Consider the following 16,403-nt stretch of genomic DNA (forward strand, 5'->3'; position numbering starts at 1 on the left):
GGTGACCGTGAGCGGGGCTGGACACAGGGGCTGCATGTCCCTCACCCAACACCTCCTGGAATCACCAGTGGCTTCCTTGGGTCCCTTCTGGTTCTTTCTTTCCCGAGCCCTCCTCTTCTTCCAGAATTCCTCCCTAGATGGCATCGTCCACTCTCCTGCCTATTCTGCTCGCACACGGCGAGCTTCCAACCCTCTTCTCTCCAGCGCAGGGCCCTGCCTCGTCCCGCCTCCACCTGGAAGCCCTCCGGGCCTGCACACAGCCTTCTGGTCCCTCTTCCCCAGTGGCCTCGCCCTGCCTGCTCCCAGCCGTCCTGACCTCCTTCTTCACACTGTCACACCTCCGTTCCCGAGTACTTGCTGTTCGTTCCACCCGCCATGGCCTCCCCCTCCTTTTTGGCTTCTGTAACCTCATCCTTTCAGTTCACCTCCAGGGGCACCTCCTCCCTGAGCCTTCCCCCACCTCCCGTGTGGGGTTGCTCACAGGCTGGTCTGTGTCTGCTTCTGGGTATTCCTGCTTTCGTGCAGGGACCGCAGCTTTGAAAAACTGGCATAGAATATCTCACAGTTATAAAATTTATATATATGTGTCTGCTGTATAATTATACATAGGCTTGCATATACCGTTGGAGAATGGTAACCCGGTCAGCACCTGTGTAACCACCACCCAGCCTGAGAAGTGGAATATTACCCTTGAAATCCCTCCCGCATCCTGCCCCCCTCCCCCGACCAGCTTATGCTGTTGTTTATCATACTTTTGCTTTTCTTCATACTTTTAGCACATCGTTGTGTCCTGTGTTCCAAGCAGAAGAGTTTGTTCAGTTTCACTGACTCAGGGCTGACACTGTAGCCCATTAAATCACAATTCAGCCCTTCCAACAGCGAGACTGTTATAAGTGATGTCAGCAGCCCTGGAGTCAAAGCTCCTGGTCTTTGGGTGACCAGGAGGCTGATGGGAGAACAGACAGAGCTTTGCTCTTACAGGGGCCCCGAGCCTGCACACCTGTTGGCGTGTGTACCTGCAGTGCACGTGGCTTGGAAGATGACGGTGATGCTTGATCAGGGTAAAGGGGCTCTGCTCGCCCAGGGCAGCTGATGAGTTATCATGTCTGGGGAACAGCCTGCCTTTCAAGGGGATGGAGAGTGTCAGCTTGTGAATGCAAGATGTCAGCAAGCCTGATGCATGATTCTGTGGCAATTACCGGCTGGTCTGGGGGGCAGATTTGGAAGGGAGGGGGCGGGGAGGACTCCTCCCTTGTGTGACATTCCCTGTCTCTGTCTATATATCTATATTCCTATAAATATTTGTGTATGTTTGCACACGCTTGCATGTGTCTTTTTTTATGACACTCAGGCATGTGTGCACCCATGACCACACACACACACACACACACGTCCTACCTGCCCCTAGATGGTGCTGTTGAAAACATACTTCCTGTTGGACTCTAGTTTTAGCTCCGACTGAGGCTTAGGTTCTCGAGGATGGGGCGGGCTTGTGTTGGGTATGGGGGTGTTTTATATGGACATGAGTGTAATAGTGGAAGATGACAAAGAAAAAGAAAGACATTGCAGACCTAAGGGATGTTTTCAAAAATGTAGGCATCTGGGTAACTAGTTAGGATGCTTCTGGAAGGGGTTCTCTGTAGAAAGATTGATATTATCACTTATTTGGCCCTGAAGTATTTCTGTGTCTAAATGTTTGTCGGGGGAGGGTGCTGGAGGGTAGCCGGTGTGCCTTTAATGCTCAGAAGACAGTAGGCTCCTTGCTTGTTGTCACGTAAGAGACCTGGGATGGATGTGGTGTGTGGAGCAGAGAAGGACACAGATGTCAGGAGGGCACCTCTCCTCTGTGTGTGCTGCAGGCTTGTTTTTGCCCTCGGTTTGGTGCCTCCTGACTGCTCTCCTTGTGTCCTTTCTTGCTCCCGTCTGGTCGGTTCTCCACAGAGGGATCTCTTAAAACATGCACATGGGATCCTGTCTCTCTCCAAAGGCCTCCCATCGCTCTTGGGGCAAAGACCCAGTCCCAGTGCAGCCCACAGGCACTGCAGTGTCTGGCTCCGTCCTGTCCCCTGCCCGTCACCAGTGTCCCCCACCGGTCCCTCCAGCCCCGTTCCTGCCTCTCTCAGACTGTTCCCAGCAGCCTCCCCCGGGACCTCCCTATACCTCCTGCTCACTTGTCGGGTCTCAGCCAAATGCCACTCCAAGACCCCGCTTGACAGAGCCAGGGGCCCTGTCCCCTGTGGCTGGCCACCACCGATCTGTCTGTCATCCTCCCCATCCGTGTTCATCCGTGTGGTTGCGTGATGGCCACCTGCCCCCTGCCCCGCCCCCAGGAAGGCCAACCCCAGGAGGGCAGGGCCCCTGTGATCACTTACTGTGTTCCCTCTAGGACAGGGTTTGGGTCCTCTGAGAGGCAGATGCCGAGAGGGGGCGAGACGTGGGAGAGGTTTTTTGTTTCCATCTAATTAATTAATTAATTAATTAATTAATTAATTGTTTTTGGCCATGCTTCCCCGCGGCATGTGGGATCTTAGTTCCCTGACCTGGGATCGAACCCGTGCCCCCTGCAGTGAAAGCGCAGAGTCTCAACCACTGGACCGCCAGGGAAGTCCCAGAGACAATGGAGAGGTGGAGGGAGATGCTCCTGAAGGATAAGGGAGGTGGCAGGAGACCCTGCCGAGCAGCCCGGGATGGAAGGAAGGAGGTCTCACAAGCAAGAAGGTTCTGGTCAGGCTGACGGGGAGCTCTCGGGCCCAAGTTGGTTGTCAGAGTCATCCTGAGCCCCCCGGCATGGTCCGCGTTCACCCCATCCTCCCCTTCAACCCCGGGAGGTGAGTTTTGGGGTGGCACATACATTGGGGAACACTCTGGGGCTCAGGGAGTCCTCTGCTTTGCTGAAGGTCAGAGAAATGTCAGGTTAACCGGCTGAGCCAACAAGGTGACCCACTCATTTAACTTCAGATTGAATTCTCCTTCCTCTGTGGTTGAGTAGCCATTCCATCCGCGACAACTTTTGGGCACGACTTACATCCCCTGCTGGATCGTAAGCAGTCTGGGGGCGGGGCGGTGTCCTGCCCTTGTCTGCATCCCCGCCCAGCATCCCGTGTTCAACGAGGACCGGTTGTGTTGACGTGGATCGCACCGTTAAAAGGGAAACGTGGTGAAGCTTGATTTATTTCGCACCTGCACTCGTCTTGCTCGCGAGATGCATATTACAGTGACCTGAAGGCACTTCCGAATCCCCAGGTGCTCTCTGAGCTATCTGAGAAAGAGGAACTTGTGCTCAGTTGCTCAGCCGCTCAGTCAAGTGTTTGTGCTTAGTGTATCTGATTGGGTTCTGGTTCTTGGAAAACAAGTTAATCCACAGGGATGTGTGGTTTCTTTATGACTCAGAACCTTTGGTTCATCCGAACGTTTTATAAAAGTGTATGCCCCGACCGTGACAAACAGGATTAAAATTCTTTCCATGCAAACAATAAATTCATTCATGTTTCCACTGTACATTTATACCCAGGTCACATTTTGTAAAGTGTTCGTGTGTTTGCTTTTCTCTAACTATTTTATGCGTCCCCAGCAGCGGCCTCTGAGTGCCTGTGTTTACCCTTCCCAAGGCAGATGTGCTTTCCCCACGGGGCCTTAGAGTCACTGAGGGACTTGCCCAAGCCCACATGAGCATTTTGTGTAGATTTTAACTTTGGGGCTTGGTTTTAAGATCTTCTGAGTAAATTCATGAGTATCATTTTTTTTTTAATTGCATATTTGAGATTTCCTATTCAAAAATGAGTATGATCTGGCCGGCGTATATTGATGCCTTCTCTGTATACTAGGATTTTCGGGGGGAATTTTAAGGACTTCAGGAAGCTTATAAGTAGCATAAGTTGGGGACAATTTATATACAGCAAAGAAGATAACTGACAGTGCTGGGTGTTAATAAATTGGGGAGAGGAGTGGTGTGGCCTCGTGGTGAAAGGCCTGGGAGCTGGGTGATCTGGACGAAGTAGTTGATGGGGAAGGGGCTAGAGGATGGGAGGGATTTGGAGGGATGAAGGGAGAGCATTAGAGGCAGGGCAGACAGGATTCTTGCTGACCTGGCTGGTAACATTGGCTTTCTCCAGTTTTTCCCATAAGTTATGTAAGTAGATGCTCCTGGGTACCTTATCCAGACTGTATGTGGAAGCTCTTTGACATCTGGGTTTAGTCGAAGCCCCTGTCTTTCACTTCCCTTCAATCTCAGAGCTCACTGGGCTGGATGGGGGTGGAGTGGGGATCCCACATAAACAGGAGCCTGCAGGTCTGCACGATGGGGAGGAAGTAAGACACCTGCGCTCCCCTCCCTAGAACCTGTTATGGAGCGTGGGCTGCACGGGATGGAGAAGGCTGCCTGAAGCTTTGTCTCCACCCCAGCCTTTCTGGGGCCAGATGGGCAGAATGGAGCCATCCCTGGGTTTTACAAAGAACAAAGGGCACGGCTGGTTTCTGGGCCTTCCCTGGTCTTGCCATGATTGACTTCCTGTACCCTCGAACCTCTGTTCCCAGAGCTGACTGCAGCAAGGTGTCAGGAAGGAATCTTCCTCTCAAGCTCTGAATGTATCATAACCCTTTCTCAAATGCCGGGTGTGAAGGCAGGGCTTGGATTTCAGGTCAGATTGCAGGCAGGATATATAAGTAATAATTGGTTTCTGGCCAGAGGGACATCATAAACTTCCTCAAAAAATAAAAAATTTTAAAAAAAGTGGAAAGGGGGACTTTGGTGATGGGGAACTGGGGTTTTCCCTAGAGATTTCAGAGCAGCTGTGTGCCCCATCTGGGTTTCTTCTAATCGTTCTAGCTCATTCCAGAGGTGCCCTCCGGATCCGACTCTGTCAGCTCCTCCGCCCTCTCTGGAGGGTGAGGATTGATAGTGTGTGACAGTCTTTGTTTCTGGGGCCACCTTCTGGAAGGCTCACACCCGGAGTGGGGCATGTCTGGCACACAGCTGGGTGCAGAGGCTGGGCCACCCCCGTTCCCGACCGCTGCCTCTCACTGTGGCCTGACAGCATCTTACCAGAAACTCCTTCCACCCCCAGGAACACGGGCTCCCCTCGGGGAATTGCTTGGCACGGCAGCTGGACCTGGCCTGGGGAGACTTCGGACCCTTAGTTGAGTGGCTTTACGAAGGGCTACTCAGGCCCAAGGGCCCAGAGGCATTTGAAAAGTAATGAAATTTCAAGCAAATTATTTTCCACTTAACATTGCTTTTTTTTTTAAGTATTTATTTATTTATTTATTTATTTTTGGCTGTGTTGGGTCTTCGTTTCTGTGCGAGGGCTTTCTCTAGTTGCGGTGAGCGGGGGCCACCCTTCATCGCGGTGTGCAGGCCTCTCACTATCGCGGCCTCTCTTGTCGTGGAGCACAGCCTCCAGACGCGCAGGCTCAGTAATTGTGGCTCACGGGCCCATTTGCTCCGCGGCATGTGGGATCTTCCCAGACCAGGGCTCGAACCCGTGTCCCCTGCATTGGCAGGCAGACTCCCAACCACTGCGCCACCAGGGAAGCCCTTAACATTGCTTTTTAACTTCAGAAACGTTATTTGGGTGATTGGACTTGTATAAAAATAGTTAAAAGTCTCTTTAAGCCAAAAGACAATATAGATGTCACAGGACTTCGTTCTCAAGATATGAAATTGCTGGATTGTTTCCCTTGGGTAACTGAAGCCAGAATTCAGTGTTCTCTCTACTTCCTTTTGGATTCCTTGTTCTTTAAAAACTGTTTAGCCGGTTTTACAGGCAGAGGAGTGTTAGTTCTTCTAGGCCTCCCTTCGCCCTGTCCTGAGCCCCTGTAGCTCTGTGCTGACTTGCCCCATTGGTGCAGGCGCGAGCGCCCTGAGGGAAAGGACGGGTCTCCTTGGGACCAGAGAGCATGGTGACGCCATTTGGTCTATTTAATTTTTTTTTTTATTGTGGTAAAATATAAAATAGAATTACCCTCTTAACCATTTGTAAGTGTCCAGTTCAGTGGCATTAAGCACATTCACACTGTTGTGCAGCTGTCACCACCATCCATCTCCAGAACCTTCTCATATCCCCGAACTGAAGCTCTGTCCCCACTGAACACTAACTCCCCCTGCCCCTCCAGCCCCCTGCCAACCATCTTTCTACTTTCTGTCTCTATGAATTTGACTCCTCTGGGGACCTCAGATAAGTGGAATCAAACTATATTTGTTGTTTTGTGACTGACTTATTTCACTTAGCATCTTGTCCTCAGGATTGAGGTTCACCCATGTTGTAGCCGGTGTCAGAATTTCCTTCCTTTATAAGGCTGAGTAATTTCCCACTGTATGGATAGACCATGCTTTCTCCATCCATTCATTGAGGGATACTTGGGTTGCTTCCATATTTGTCTATAGTGAATAATGCCAGTGATAAACACGGGTGTACATATATCTCTTTGAGACGTGATTTCAGTTCTTTTGGGTATATACCAAGAAGTGGAATTGCCGGACCGTGTAGTAATTCTATTTTTAATTTCTTGAGGAATTTTCATACCCTTTTCAGCTATACCATTTTATATTCCCACCTATAGGGCACACTGGTTTCAATTTTTCCACATCCTTATCAACACTTGTTATTTTCTGTGTGTGTGTGTGTGTGTTTAGTAGTAGCTAGTAGCCATCCTAGTGAGTGGTCCAATTTGGCCTATTAATGATCCCTCTGTACATTTTCTATACATTTTCCATACGTCCTTTTCTACTGATTCCAACTTTGCATGGAAGAAAAGAAAAATAGATGAAGAAAAAAGAAAATTCTTTCTTCTGACTTCTTGTCATTTCAAGTTGTCATCGTAAGGGATATACTTTGAGGCAAAGGGTGCAGAAAGAGCGTGTGTTTGGGGCTCAGATGGGCCCCAGTCTGTCCGTCCGTCCATGCATCCAGCCAATGCATCCATCTCTCCATCCATCCATCTATCCATCCATCCATCCATCCATCCATCCATCCATCCATCTATTCTACCTTCCCTCCATATATCCATGCATCCATTCATTCATTCACCATTTATCGAGCAACTTAAATGCAGGGCCTGATCATAACACAGTGGTACCCTAGATGCTCAGTGCTGTCTGTTTACCATGACAAGCATGCTGGGAGCATCTGTGTTCTGGGAGGTGGGGAGAGATGCGTGGACCCGGCGGGGAGCTGTACTCTGCTTCTTGCCACAGGCTGTGTATATGTACAGCTGTGCTTCATGCTGTCTGCTCCCGCTTTTACCCTTCCCATCCAGTCTCATTTGAGGTGCGGCAGGGCCCCAAAGTGAGAGCACTGTGTGGGCTGAGTCCGGAGACTTTGGCCCTGGTCACTCGGCCACTTGCAGCTGTTTAATTTCTCTGAGCCTCAGTTTCCTTAATTATAAAAGGAAAGTTATAATTCCTGGTCTGGTTGATTCACATGACTTTGGTAGGGAGCAAAGGAAATTAATGTGGATGAAGACACATCATGAATAACGGGGTGCTTTAAAATGTTAAAATAGTAACTAACACTTTAATCACACTTATTATGAGTGCCAGGCACTGTTCTGAGCTGCCTGCCTGTAGCAACTCATTTAGTTTAATGCTCACAACCATCCTAGGAGAGAGGTACTGTGGATATTTCCATTTTACTGATAAGCAAACTGAGGCACAGAGAGGCCAAGTAACTTGTGGAAGGTCACACAGCCAGCAACGGCACAACCAGGTCTGAACCAGGCAGTGAGGTGCCAGAGCCTACGCTCTCCAACTGCTGTAGCGTCATGCCCCTGAGAGGTATCAGCGATTGTCATTGTTTCTACCCCTCTCGCATAGCTGGGAAGGGAACACAGCCCCTGGTTTGGAGAACACAGCAAGCAGGGCCTCCTGTAATCCCCTGTGAGATGAATAGACGGGCATAGATTGTGTCTCTGCCAGCTTTCCACGGTCCGCAGGCGTGCAGGGACATGGGTAACTCAGATAATGAAACCACACGTACGTGTTAAGCGTAGCCAGATGAGGTGGCTGGATCTCATCTGGGGGAGTGCGCCGGCGTTCGGCTTCAGATCGTTTGCCTTCCAGAGCACTCCAGGATGAAAGTGCTGATGCTGCTAAAAGACCACCAGGCAGGATGCTGGGGGCTGAGAAGGAGCTGCCGAGGCCGTGCCTCCAATGTGCTCGCCGCCGTGTTGGCATAACCCACAGCAGTGCCAGCTGTTCCGCTCAGCAGCGGAGCTGGGATGCTGTGCTGTGTCTACGCGTCCCAGGCGGACGCTTCCCGAGGATAATCAGGGTTTTCATACCAGGTTGGCCTGGGGACCACTGAACCAGCATCTCTGACAGACGCCCCGAGGGATGACCTCTGAACCCGGGGATGTTCTCCAAACGCAGTTCCAGCTGAGCCAGGGAGACGTGCGTGTTTACGGTGCTGTTTTCTCTTTCTTCCCAGGCAGCGAAGATTGCTTACCACCGGCAGCGTCTTTTCGGAGGAGGCGGCTGGCACGGAGGCCGGGCTACATGAGAAGCGCGGCTGGGCCCCGGATCGGGTTCCTCTCCCCGCCAGTGGGCGCCCTGTTCCGGGCCCAGGGAGGGGCGCGCGGTGAGGAGTCCCACCACGCTGAGTCCAGGGCCGGGCCTTGTGGACTTGACCCTGGAGGCCAGTGGCGAGGTCCCTCGGTTGGGAGCCCCGTTCACAGGAGCACAGCAGCCTCGGCTCTGGCCTCCGTGGGCCACCGAGGCCTGACCCTGGTGACCGTGAGAGGAAGCCCAGGGCGCTTTGGGACTCAGCCCAGAGCTGACACCACCCTGCCCAAGAGGCTCCCCAGGCCCTGTGGCCCCGGGGACGCCGGGCGTCCGGGGGAGCTGCCATCCATGGACAGTCATGAGGCCCCAAGCCCTCACCGGGAAGCAGCCTGGACCAAAGGCCGTCTGTCCCCGGAGGAGGTGAGGGGCACCAGCGGCGGCGTCGGAAGTGGCCCCGAGGCCCCCTCCACCCCTGCCGGCTCCCAGGACGTCTTCGCCTCCAGCTTTAGTTTCATCCGCCTCTCCCTGGGTTCTGCTGGGGAGCGGGGCGAGGCAGAAGGCTGCCCGCCGTCCAGAGAGGCCGAGGCCCCACGTCAGAGCCCCGAGGAGACGGAGGCCAAGGCCGCCAGCTCGGACGGACCCCGCGGGCACCCTCGGACCCTCTCCTCCCCCTTCGCTCTCAAGGCTCCTCAGGGCCTGGCAGACGCCGCCCAGACCTCGGGGGGCGGCCCCAGGCTGGAGTGCGAGACGCTTCCTTTGTTGGACACGGACGCCACCTCCTCCTGCGCCCCGGATCCCTCGTGGTTTGAGGGCGGCAGCTTGGGGGATGCTCACCGTTGGGACCCTCTGCTTGGCAGATGCAAGCTGGCACTGTCGCACTGCCTGCAGGGCCAGCAGCGGCGGCTGGAGGTGGGTGTCTCCGCAGCCTGTGGGCTGGTGATGGTCACGGCTCAGATTAGTTCTGGACGGAGGGCAGGAAACAGCACTTCTGGGGTTGCCCAGCTCCCCGCCGGCAGCTCCTTTGGCAGCTGGCTGCAAAGAGATGTTGCCTCACTGCTGTCTCTTCTCTTTCAGCTTGAACTCGAATCTGTTCTCATTTTCTCTGTCCCTTAGATGCTCAGGTTTGTTGTCTGTTGGGCCGTAGGTCCTCTGCAGTTTCTGGCCTGGGCGATGCAGGATTAGCTCAGCTGAGCTTTGCTTTGAAACGGGGTTGGGGCCAGGGAGCCGGGGAGATGGAGCTGGCTGGCGTGTGGACAGGGTTGGGGGATATAGACACAGTGTTGCTCTGAACTGGCGGCAATCCAGAGCTGCTTCTGCATCTACAGCGCTCATCTTGTACTGCAGCCGTGGGAACTCCTGACATAGAGTCGGGAGACTTTGTTTCTGGTCGCTAAACCTCTCAGCCCCTCAGTTTCCTTATTTAGAGACGATAACACCACATGGGATTGTTCTGTGGTTCAAGTGGGAATGTAAGTGCTTTGGAAATTGGGACAGGCTGTATAGATGTCAGTCCTGGCATCATGATGTTGCTGTCCACCCAGTTACCTGAGGGGTGGGTACACCTGGGAGTAGGCAGGGGTGTTCTACGCCGAAAAGTTCCCAGAGAATCCCGGGCAGAGACGCTTTGTGGTGACCCATTGGCTCGTCCTGTTGAAAGACTGTTTTCCTTCTGGGGTGTGTGCATGAGTATGTGTGTGCATGTATATGTGTGCATGTGTATGTGTGTGTGTACGTGTGTGCATATGTGTGGGCATGTGTATGTGTGTGCATGAGTATGTGTGTGCATATGTGTGAGCATGAGTATGTGTGTGCATGAGTATGTGTGTGCATATGTGTGGGCATGAGTATGTTTGTGCATATGTGTGTGCATGAGTATGTGTGTGCATGAGTATGTGTGTGCATATGTGTGAGCATGAGTATGTGTGTGCATATGTGTGGGCATGTGTATGTGTGCATGAGTATGTGTGTGCATATGTGTGTGCATGAGTATGTGCATATGTGTGAGCATGAGTATGTGTGTGCATATGTGTGGGCATGTGTATGTGTGTGCATGAGTGTGTGTGCATATGTGTGTGCATGAGTATGTGTGTGCATATGTGTGGGCATGTGTATGTGTGCATGAGTATGTGTGTGCATATGTGTGGGCATGAGTATGTGTGGGCATGTGTGTGGGCATGAGTATGTGTGTGCATATGTGTGGGCATGAGTATGTGTGTGCATGTGTATGTGTGGGCATGAGTATGTGTGTGCATATGTGTGGGCATGTGTATGTGTGTGTATGAGTATGTGTGTGCATATGTGTGGGCATGAGTATGTGTGTGCATATGTGTGGGCATGTGTATGTGTGGGCATGAGTATGTGTGTGCATATGTGTGTGCATGAGTATGTGTGTGCATATGTGTGGGCATGAGTATGTGTGTGCATATGTGTGTGCATGAGTATGTGTGTGCATATGTGTGGGCATGTGTATGTGTGTGCATGAGTATGTGTGTGCATATGTGTGGGCATGTGTATGTGTGTGCATGAGTATGTGGGCATATGTGTGGGCATGAGTATGTGTGCATGTGTGTGGGCATGTGTATGTGTGGGCATGTGTATGTGTGGGCATGAGTGTGTGGGCATATGTGTGGGCATGAGTATGTGTGCATGTGTGTGGGCATGTGTATGTGTGGGCATGAGTATGTGTGTGCATATGTGTGGGCATGAGTATGTGTGTGCATATGTGTGGGCATGTGTGTGCATATATGTGGGCACGTGTATGTGTGTGGGCATGTGTGTGTGCATATGGGTGGGCACGTGTATGTATGCATGCACATGTGTGTGGCACATGTACACGTAAGCAGGGAAGTAGAGCCCATCTCATCAGGAGTTGGGAGGAGTACCTGAAGGTGTGAGGCTCACGTTCATTCCCAGCAGCTGGTCTCAGTTACCCTCGACCCCTTACCTGTGGCCTGATGTTCCTGGCCCCATCCCTGTTTGTCACCCAGGGAGACAGTGCAGCCGGGCCAGCGTGCGGGTCTCTGTTCCCAGGTGATGCGTGGAATCTTCGAGCCAGACGTGTTCCGAACTGACGCCACTGTCTTCCCCACCTAATCTGCTCTAACGGGCCTCGCCATTGATCTGTAATTGTCGATTCGAGTTAATACAATCCATCCAGCTCCTGAGAGGAGCTGCAGCCTCTTTGACACCTCCCTCCACCTTGCTGCCCACCTCTGCTCCGTCTCCAAGCTCCGTCGGTCCTGCAGCTAACCCGCTCTCACGGTCATGGCCACGGCCACGGCCCCTGCCTGGTTCAAATTCTTGTTACCTTTCACGTGGGTCCTGCAACAGGTTCCTGGTGTAGTTGCCTTCCTCCAGCGTCTCTCTTCTCCAGTTCATCCTCCGCATGGCCAGCAGCGTTATCTTCGGGAACACTGCTGGGATGGCGTCATTCCTTGGCTTAAGGCCTTGGGTGGTTTGTTGCTTCTCTCGGGACGGTCTCCAAATTCCTCATCCTGATAATCGAGACCTTTCCCGACCTGCTCCAGCTGCCCGACTGTCCAGATGCCTTACTCCTGCCGGCTCAGCCATCGAGGGCTGAATCCTGTTCCTGTGCCTCTGGCCTCCGCCCGGAATGACCTTCCTGCACTGTGCCACCTGCCCAGCTCTCCTTATCCCTTTTGGTGTGACTTCAAAGCCACTTCCATGTGAGACCTCTCTTACCCCCCGAGACCAAATGATTCCCTCCATTCTCTTCCGTTCCCACAGCCCTTTGCACGTGCCCCATTACGGCACTCATCAATGTTAATAATCCTTTCTTTGGGGTCCAAGTTCCTCACTTGACCATGAGCTCCTTAGCTACAGGTCACTTTGCTTAGACATTTTTGGATACCTGATGCCTCGCATACTGCCTGGTGCTTGATTAACTTCCAGTTTTAGTGAAATAATTTATCTCGCTAAGATGGGACACAGGTATCTAATGGACAGATTTCTTGGCATAAGGAGAGATGCTGAGAGTTGCACATACAAGGGTTCAGACACTCAGTGGAGGTTTGCACCATTGTGCTTTTCAGACTCTAAATGCCAATTTCCAGCACTTTATTTCTGAGAGCTTTAAACAAAAATCTCGGCAACATATCTGCATTTCTCCATTTCAAAAATCCAAGTTTTGATCCAAGTCAAGCAAAAGTAGAATGCGGTTATAAAGACTAGCTTCCCTACCTCCCAAATAACCAAACAAACAGAAACTTGCTTGGCAGTGGGTCCGCTGCAGTCAGTTCACAAGATCTGGCCTCCTGGGTTTTGGTGGCACCAATAGTTTTTCCCTTCCTTTTTTTTTTTTTTTTTTTTTAATGATTTTTTTAAATTTTATTTTTCCCTTCCTTTTAACTCTTCTTACCCACATGTAGATCGTGTCCTCCTGTGAACCTAGGAGTTTTGGTAAATTGGCGTCTGTGAAACCCTGAGTAGATGTGCTCTCTGGGGGCCCAGCTATGCCACGGGTTCACCATGCCAGTCTCTGCACCACTGGGACATTGGGGGGCCCGGGAGCTGGAATTCCAGGGTCTGTGGCTGGGGAGAACCACCTTGACTCACCTTTTGGATTTCATGATTTTTAGTTTTTTTAATACATTTTTTATTTTATTTATTTATTTTTGGCTGTGTTGGGTCTTTGTTTCTGTGCGAGGGCTTCCTCTAGTTGTGGCAAGCGGGGGCCTCTTCATCGTGGTGCGCGGGCCTCTCAGTATCGCGGCCTCTCTTGTTGCGGAGCAGGGGCTCCAGACGCGCAGGCTCAGTAATTGTGGCTCACGGGCCCAGTTGCTCTGCGGCATGTGGGATCTTCCCAGACCAGGGCTCGAACCCGTGTCCCCTGCATTGGCAGGCAGACTCTCAACCACTGCGCCACCAGGGAAGCCCCATGATTTTTAGTTTTAAAAAGAAATAAAACCTACCCTAGATATAGCTCTTCTTTTCTCCTTGATTGCCCACATGCAACTTTTTAAAATGAATAATTGGTCGTAACCCACTGGAGAGTTATTCTGTGGGGTCTTGGTTGCTGCTGGGTCACCCGTGGGCTTGCACTCCTGGCAGGCTGGTGGGACTGCCTGGGTGGTAGCCTGGCGCTTTCCTTTCCTTGCTGTGTGACCTGAGGTCATTTGCTTCACTGTTCTGTGCCTCAAGACGCTCTTGTAGAAGGTGGAGGTGACCACAGCCCCCTACCTCATTAGATCGTCGTGAGGATTAAAGTGCCCGTCCATGCGCAGGGCTTCAGACCGGTTCTGGTACCTAGCAAGAACCCAGAATATTACTCATTATTATCATTAGAGAAATAGCTCAGATTAGGAGAATTTGAGTCAAAAAGAATTGAGTCGTCTCCCCACAGTTCAAATTAAACTCGTACCTTGTCTCGAATGGTAGGATCTGGACACAGTTTATCTGTTGTTTAAGTATCTTTGTTTATGGTAATCCAGCACCTGGACAGAGAGAAACATGATGCTCTTTCCAGCGATTTGAATGTCTCATGTGTGGAAGAGGGATGACCTTTATTCAGGGTGGGGGGAGTGACAGAAGGGACTCGGGCCAGGGTGTAGGACTTAACAGGAAGGCAGATTTTGCTTCAGGTGGCGGAAGAGGTTCCTGACCGTGGAGTTGTGTGTGATGAGGGAGACCTTGCTTTTTCCATCATGTTTGTGCGGAGACCCCAGATTGCTCATTTGGGCTACAGGACTGGGGAGAGGGGTTGGGCTCTTCCAAAAGATCCCTTGAAAGGTTGGGATTCTAGTGTTCCGGCACCTTTCAGATATTGTATTCTACTTCCTTCACCCCCTTTCCCCTCTGCTTAAGTAAAAATGCAAATCTCAGGAATTTGAGGTTTAGCTCCTTTTAAATACAGTCCATCCTCCGTATTCGCGGATTCTGTATTTGGGAATTCACTTACTTGCTCACATTTATTGAAGACCAAAGTCAGTGCTCACAGTGCTTTTTTGCTGGTCGTTTGTGGACATGCACAGGCTAAAAATTTGAGCCACCCGACATGCAGTTTCTAGTTGAGGTCTTGTTTCAGCTCAGACTGTAAACTAGTGTCCTTTTGGTGGCCTATTTTTTTTTTTTCACATCTCTATTGGAGTACAATTGCATTACAGTGGTATGTTAGTTTCTGCTGTACAACAAAGTGAATCAGCTATATGTGTACATATATCCCCATGTCCCCTCCCTCCTGAGCCCCCCTCCCACCCTCCCTATCCCATCCCTCTAGGTGGTCACAAAGCACTGAGCTGATCTCCCTGTGCTATGCGGCTGCTTCCCACTAGCTATCTATTTTACATTTGGTAGTGTATATATGTCCATGCCACTCTCTCACTTTGTCCCAGCTTACCCTTCCCCCTCCCCGTGTACTCAAGTCCATTCTCTACGTCTGTGTCTTTATTCCTGCCCTGCCACTAGGTTCATCGGTACCGCTTTTTTAGATTCCGTATATATGTATTAGCATACCATATTTGTTTTTTCTCTTTCTGACTTACTTCACTCTGTATGACAGACTCTAGGTCCATCCACCTCACTACAAATAACTCAATTTCGTTCCTTTTTATGACTAATATTCCATTGTATATGTGTATCACATCTTCTTTATCCAGTCATCTGTTGATGGACATTTAGGTTGCTTCCATGTCCTGGCTATTGTAAATAGAGCAATGAACATTTTGGTACATGACTCTTTTTGAATTATGGTTTTCTCAGGGTATATGCCCAGTAATGGGATTGCTGGATCGTATGGTAGTTCTATTTTTGGTTTTTTAAGGAACCTCCATACTGTTCTCCATAGTGGCTGTATCAGTTTACATTCCCACCAACAGTGCAGGAGGGTTCCCTTTTCTCTGGTGGCCAATTTTTTTCTTTTTTTCAAATTTGGTAAAAAGTTTGTTTAAAAAATTTATTTGTTTTTATTGGAGTCTAATTGATTTACAATGTCGTGTTAGTTTCAGGTGAGCAGCAAAGTCATTCAGTTTTTTTCTAATTTTTATTTTTAGTGCCATGCTTTTCACATTTTTTGTTTTCTTTTCGTTGGTGATGTCACTGTTTAAACTGGCCCCTGAGCACAGGGCTGGCAGTGCTGTCTGGTCCTCCTGAGCGCAAGAAGGCTGCGATGTGCCTAGTGGTGAAAATGCATGTGTTAGATGAGCCTCGTTCAGGTGTGAGTCATGCTGTTGGCCGTGAGCTCAATATTAATGAGGTGGAAATAAATATCAAATACGGCATCTTTAAACCGAACCACACATAAAACAAGGTTATGTGTTGATCAGTTGGCAAAATATTGTGACCTAACTCGGTATTTCCCCTGGAAGCAGTGGTGCAGCATTTGCTAACTGAGCATTCCCAGCGATTCTATAGAACATAACGACCACGCGTGAGAATCGACTACATTTTACACTGTTTAGGAATAGCCACCCAGGGACATTGCCAGGAGTTGGGTGGGGCTGAGAAAATCGCGATGAAAGGAAATGCTAACTGGGGTGCAGAGGAGGGAAGTGGGGAGGGCCCTGCGTGCTGGGTCCCACCTGAGGTTGTGGAGCTGGAAGAAATGGAGAGAAAGTGCCTGCCTCACCTGGGCTGTGTCGCTGGATAAGACATGCGCATCGGTGGCTGTGCTTCCAGCCAAGGTGGACATTCACACGTGTCCCAGGGCATCAATTCAGGGTCCTACAGGGAGAGCTGGGTGAGGGGGTAAGGTGAGGTGAGCACTGGTTGTAAATTTTTCTTTGACCTTCTTTCCTGTATTTCTTCTGCGTCAGCTCTAGGGTTGAATAACCCCATCATTTGCATGTGGTGGTGGTGATGCTATAACTTTACATGGCAATTGAACCTGTCCTCCATCCCTAATATATGAGACTAAGTTACTGGCAAAATCGGTACCTGTCACATGGACCAA

General features: G+C 50.7%; 1 protein-coding gene across 2 annotated transcripts in view; it reads left to right on the top strand.

Moving 5' to 3' along the window:
* Positions 1-16,403, top strand: part of DISC1 (DISC1 scaffold protein) — a 363,915-nt gene that overhangs the window by 44,596 nt on the left and 302,916 nt on the right. For both annotated transcript variants that reach the window (XM_057530626.1, XM_057530625.1), the window contains exon 2: positions 8,424-9,406. In XM_057530626.1, coding sequence (XP_057386609.1) covers positions 8,424-9,406 — 983 coding nt within the window. The remainder of the gene's footprint in view (positions 1-8,423; positions 9,407-16,403) is intronic.

Source organism: Balaenoptera acutorostrata, chromosome 16 (assembly GCF_949987535.1).
Source record: "Balaenoptera acutorostrata chromosome 16, mBalAcu1.1, whole genome shotgun sequence".
NCBI classification, from domain to species: Eukaryota; Metazoa; Chordata; class Mammalia; order Artiodactyla; family Balaenopteridae; genus Balaenoptera; species Balaenoptera acutorostrata.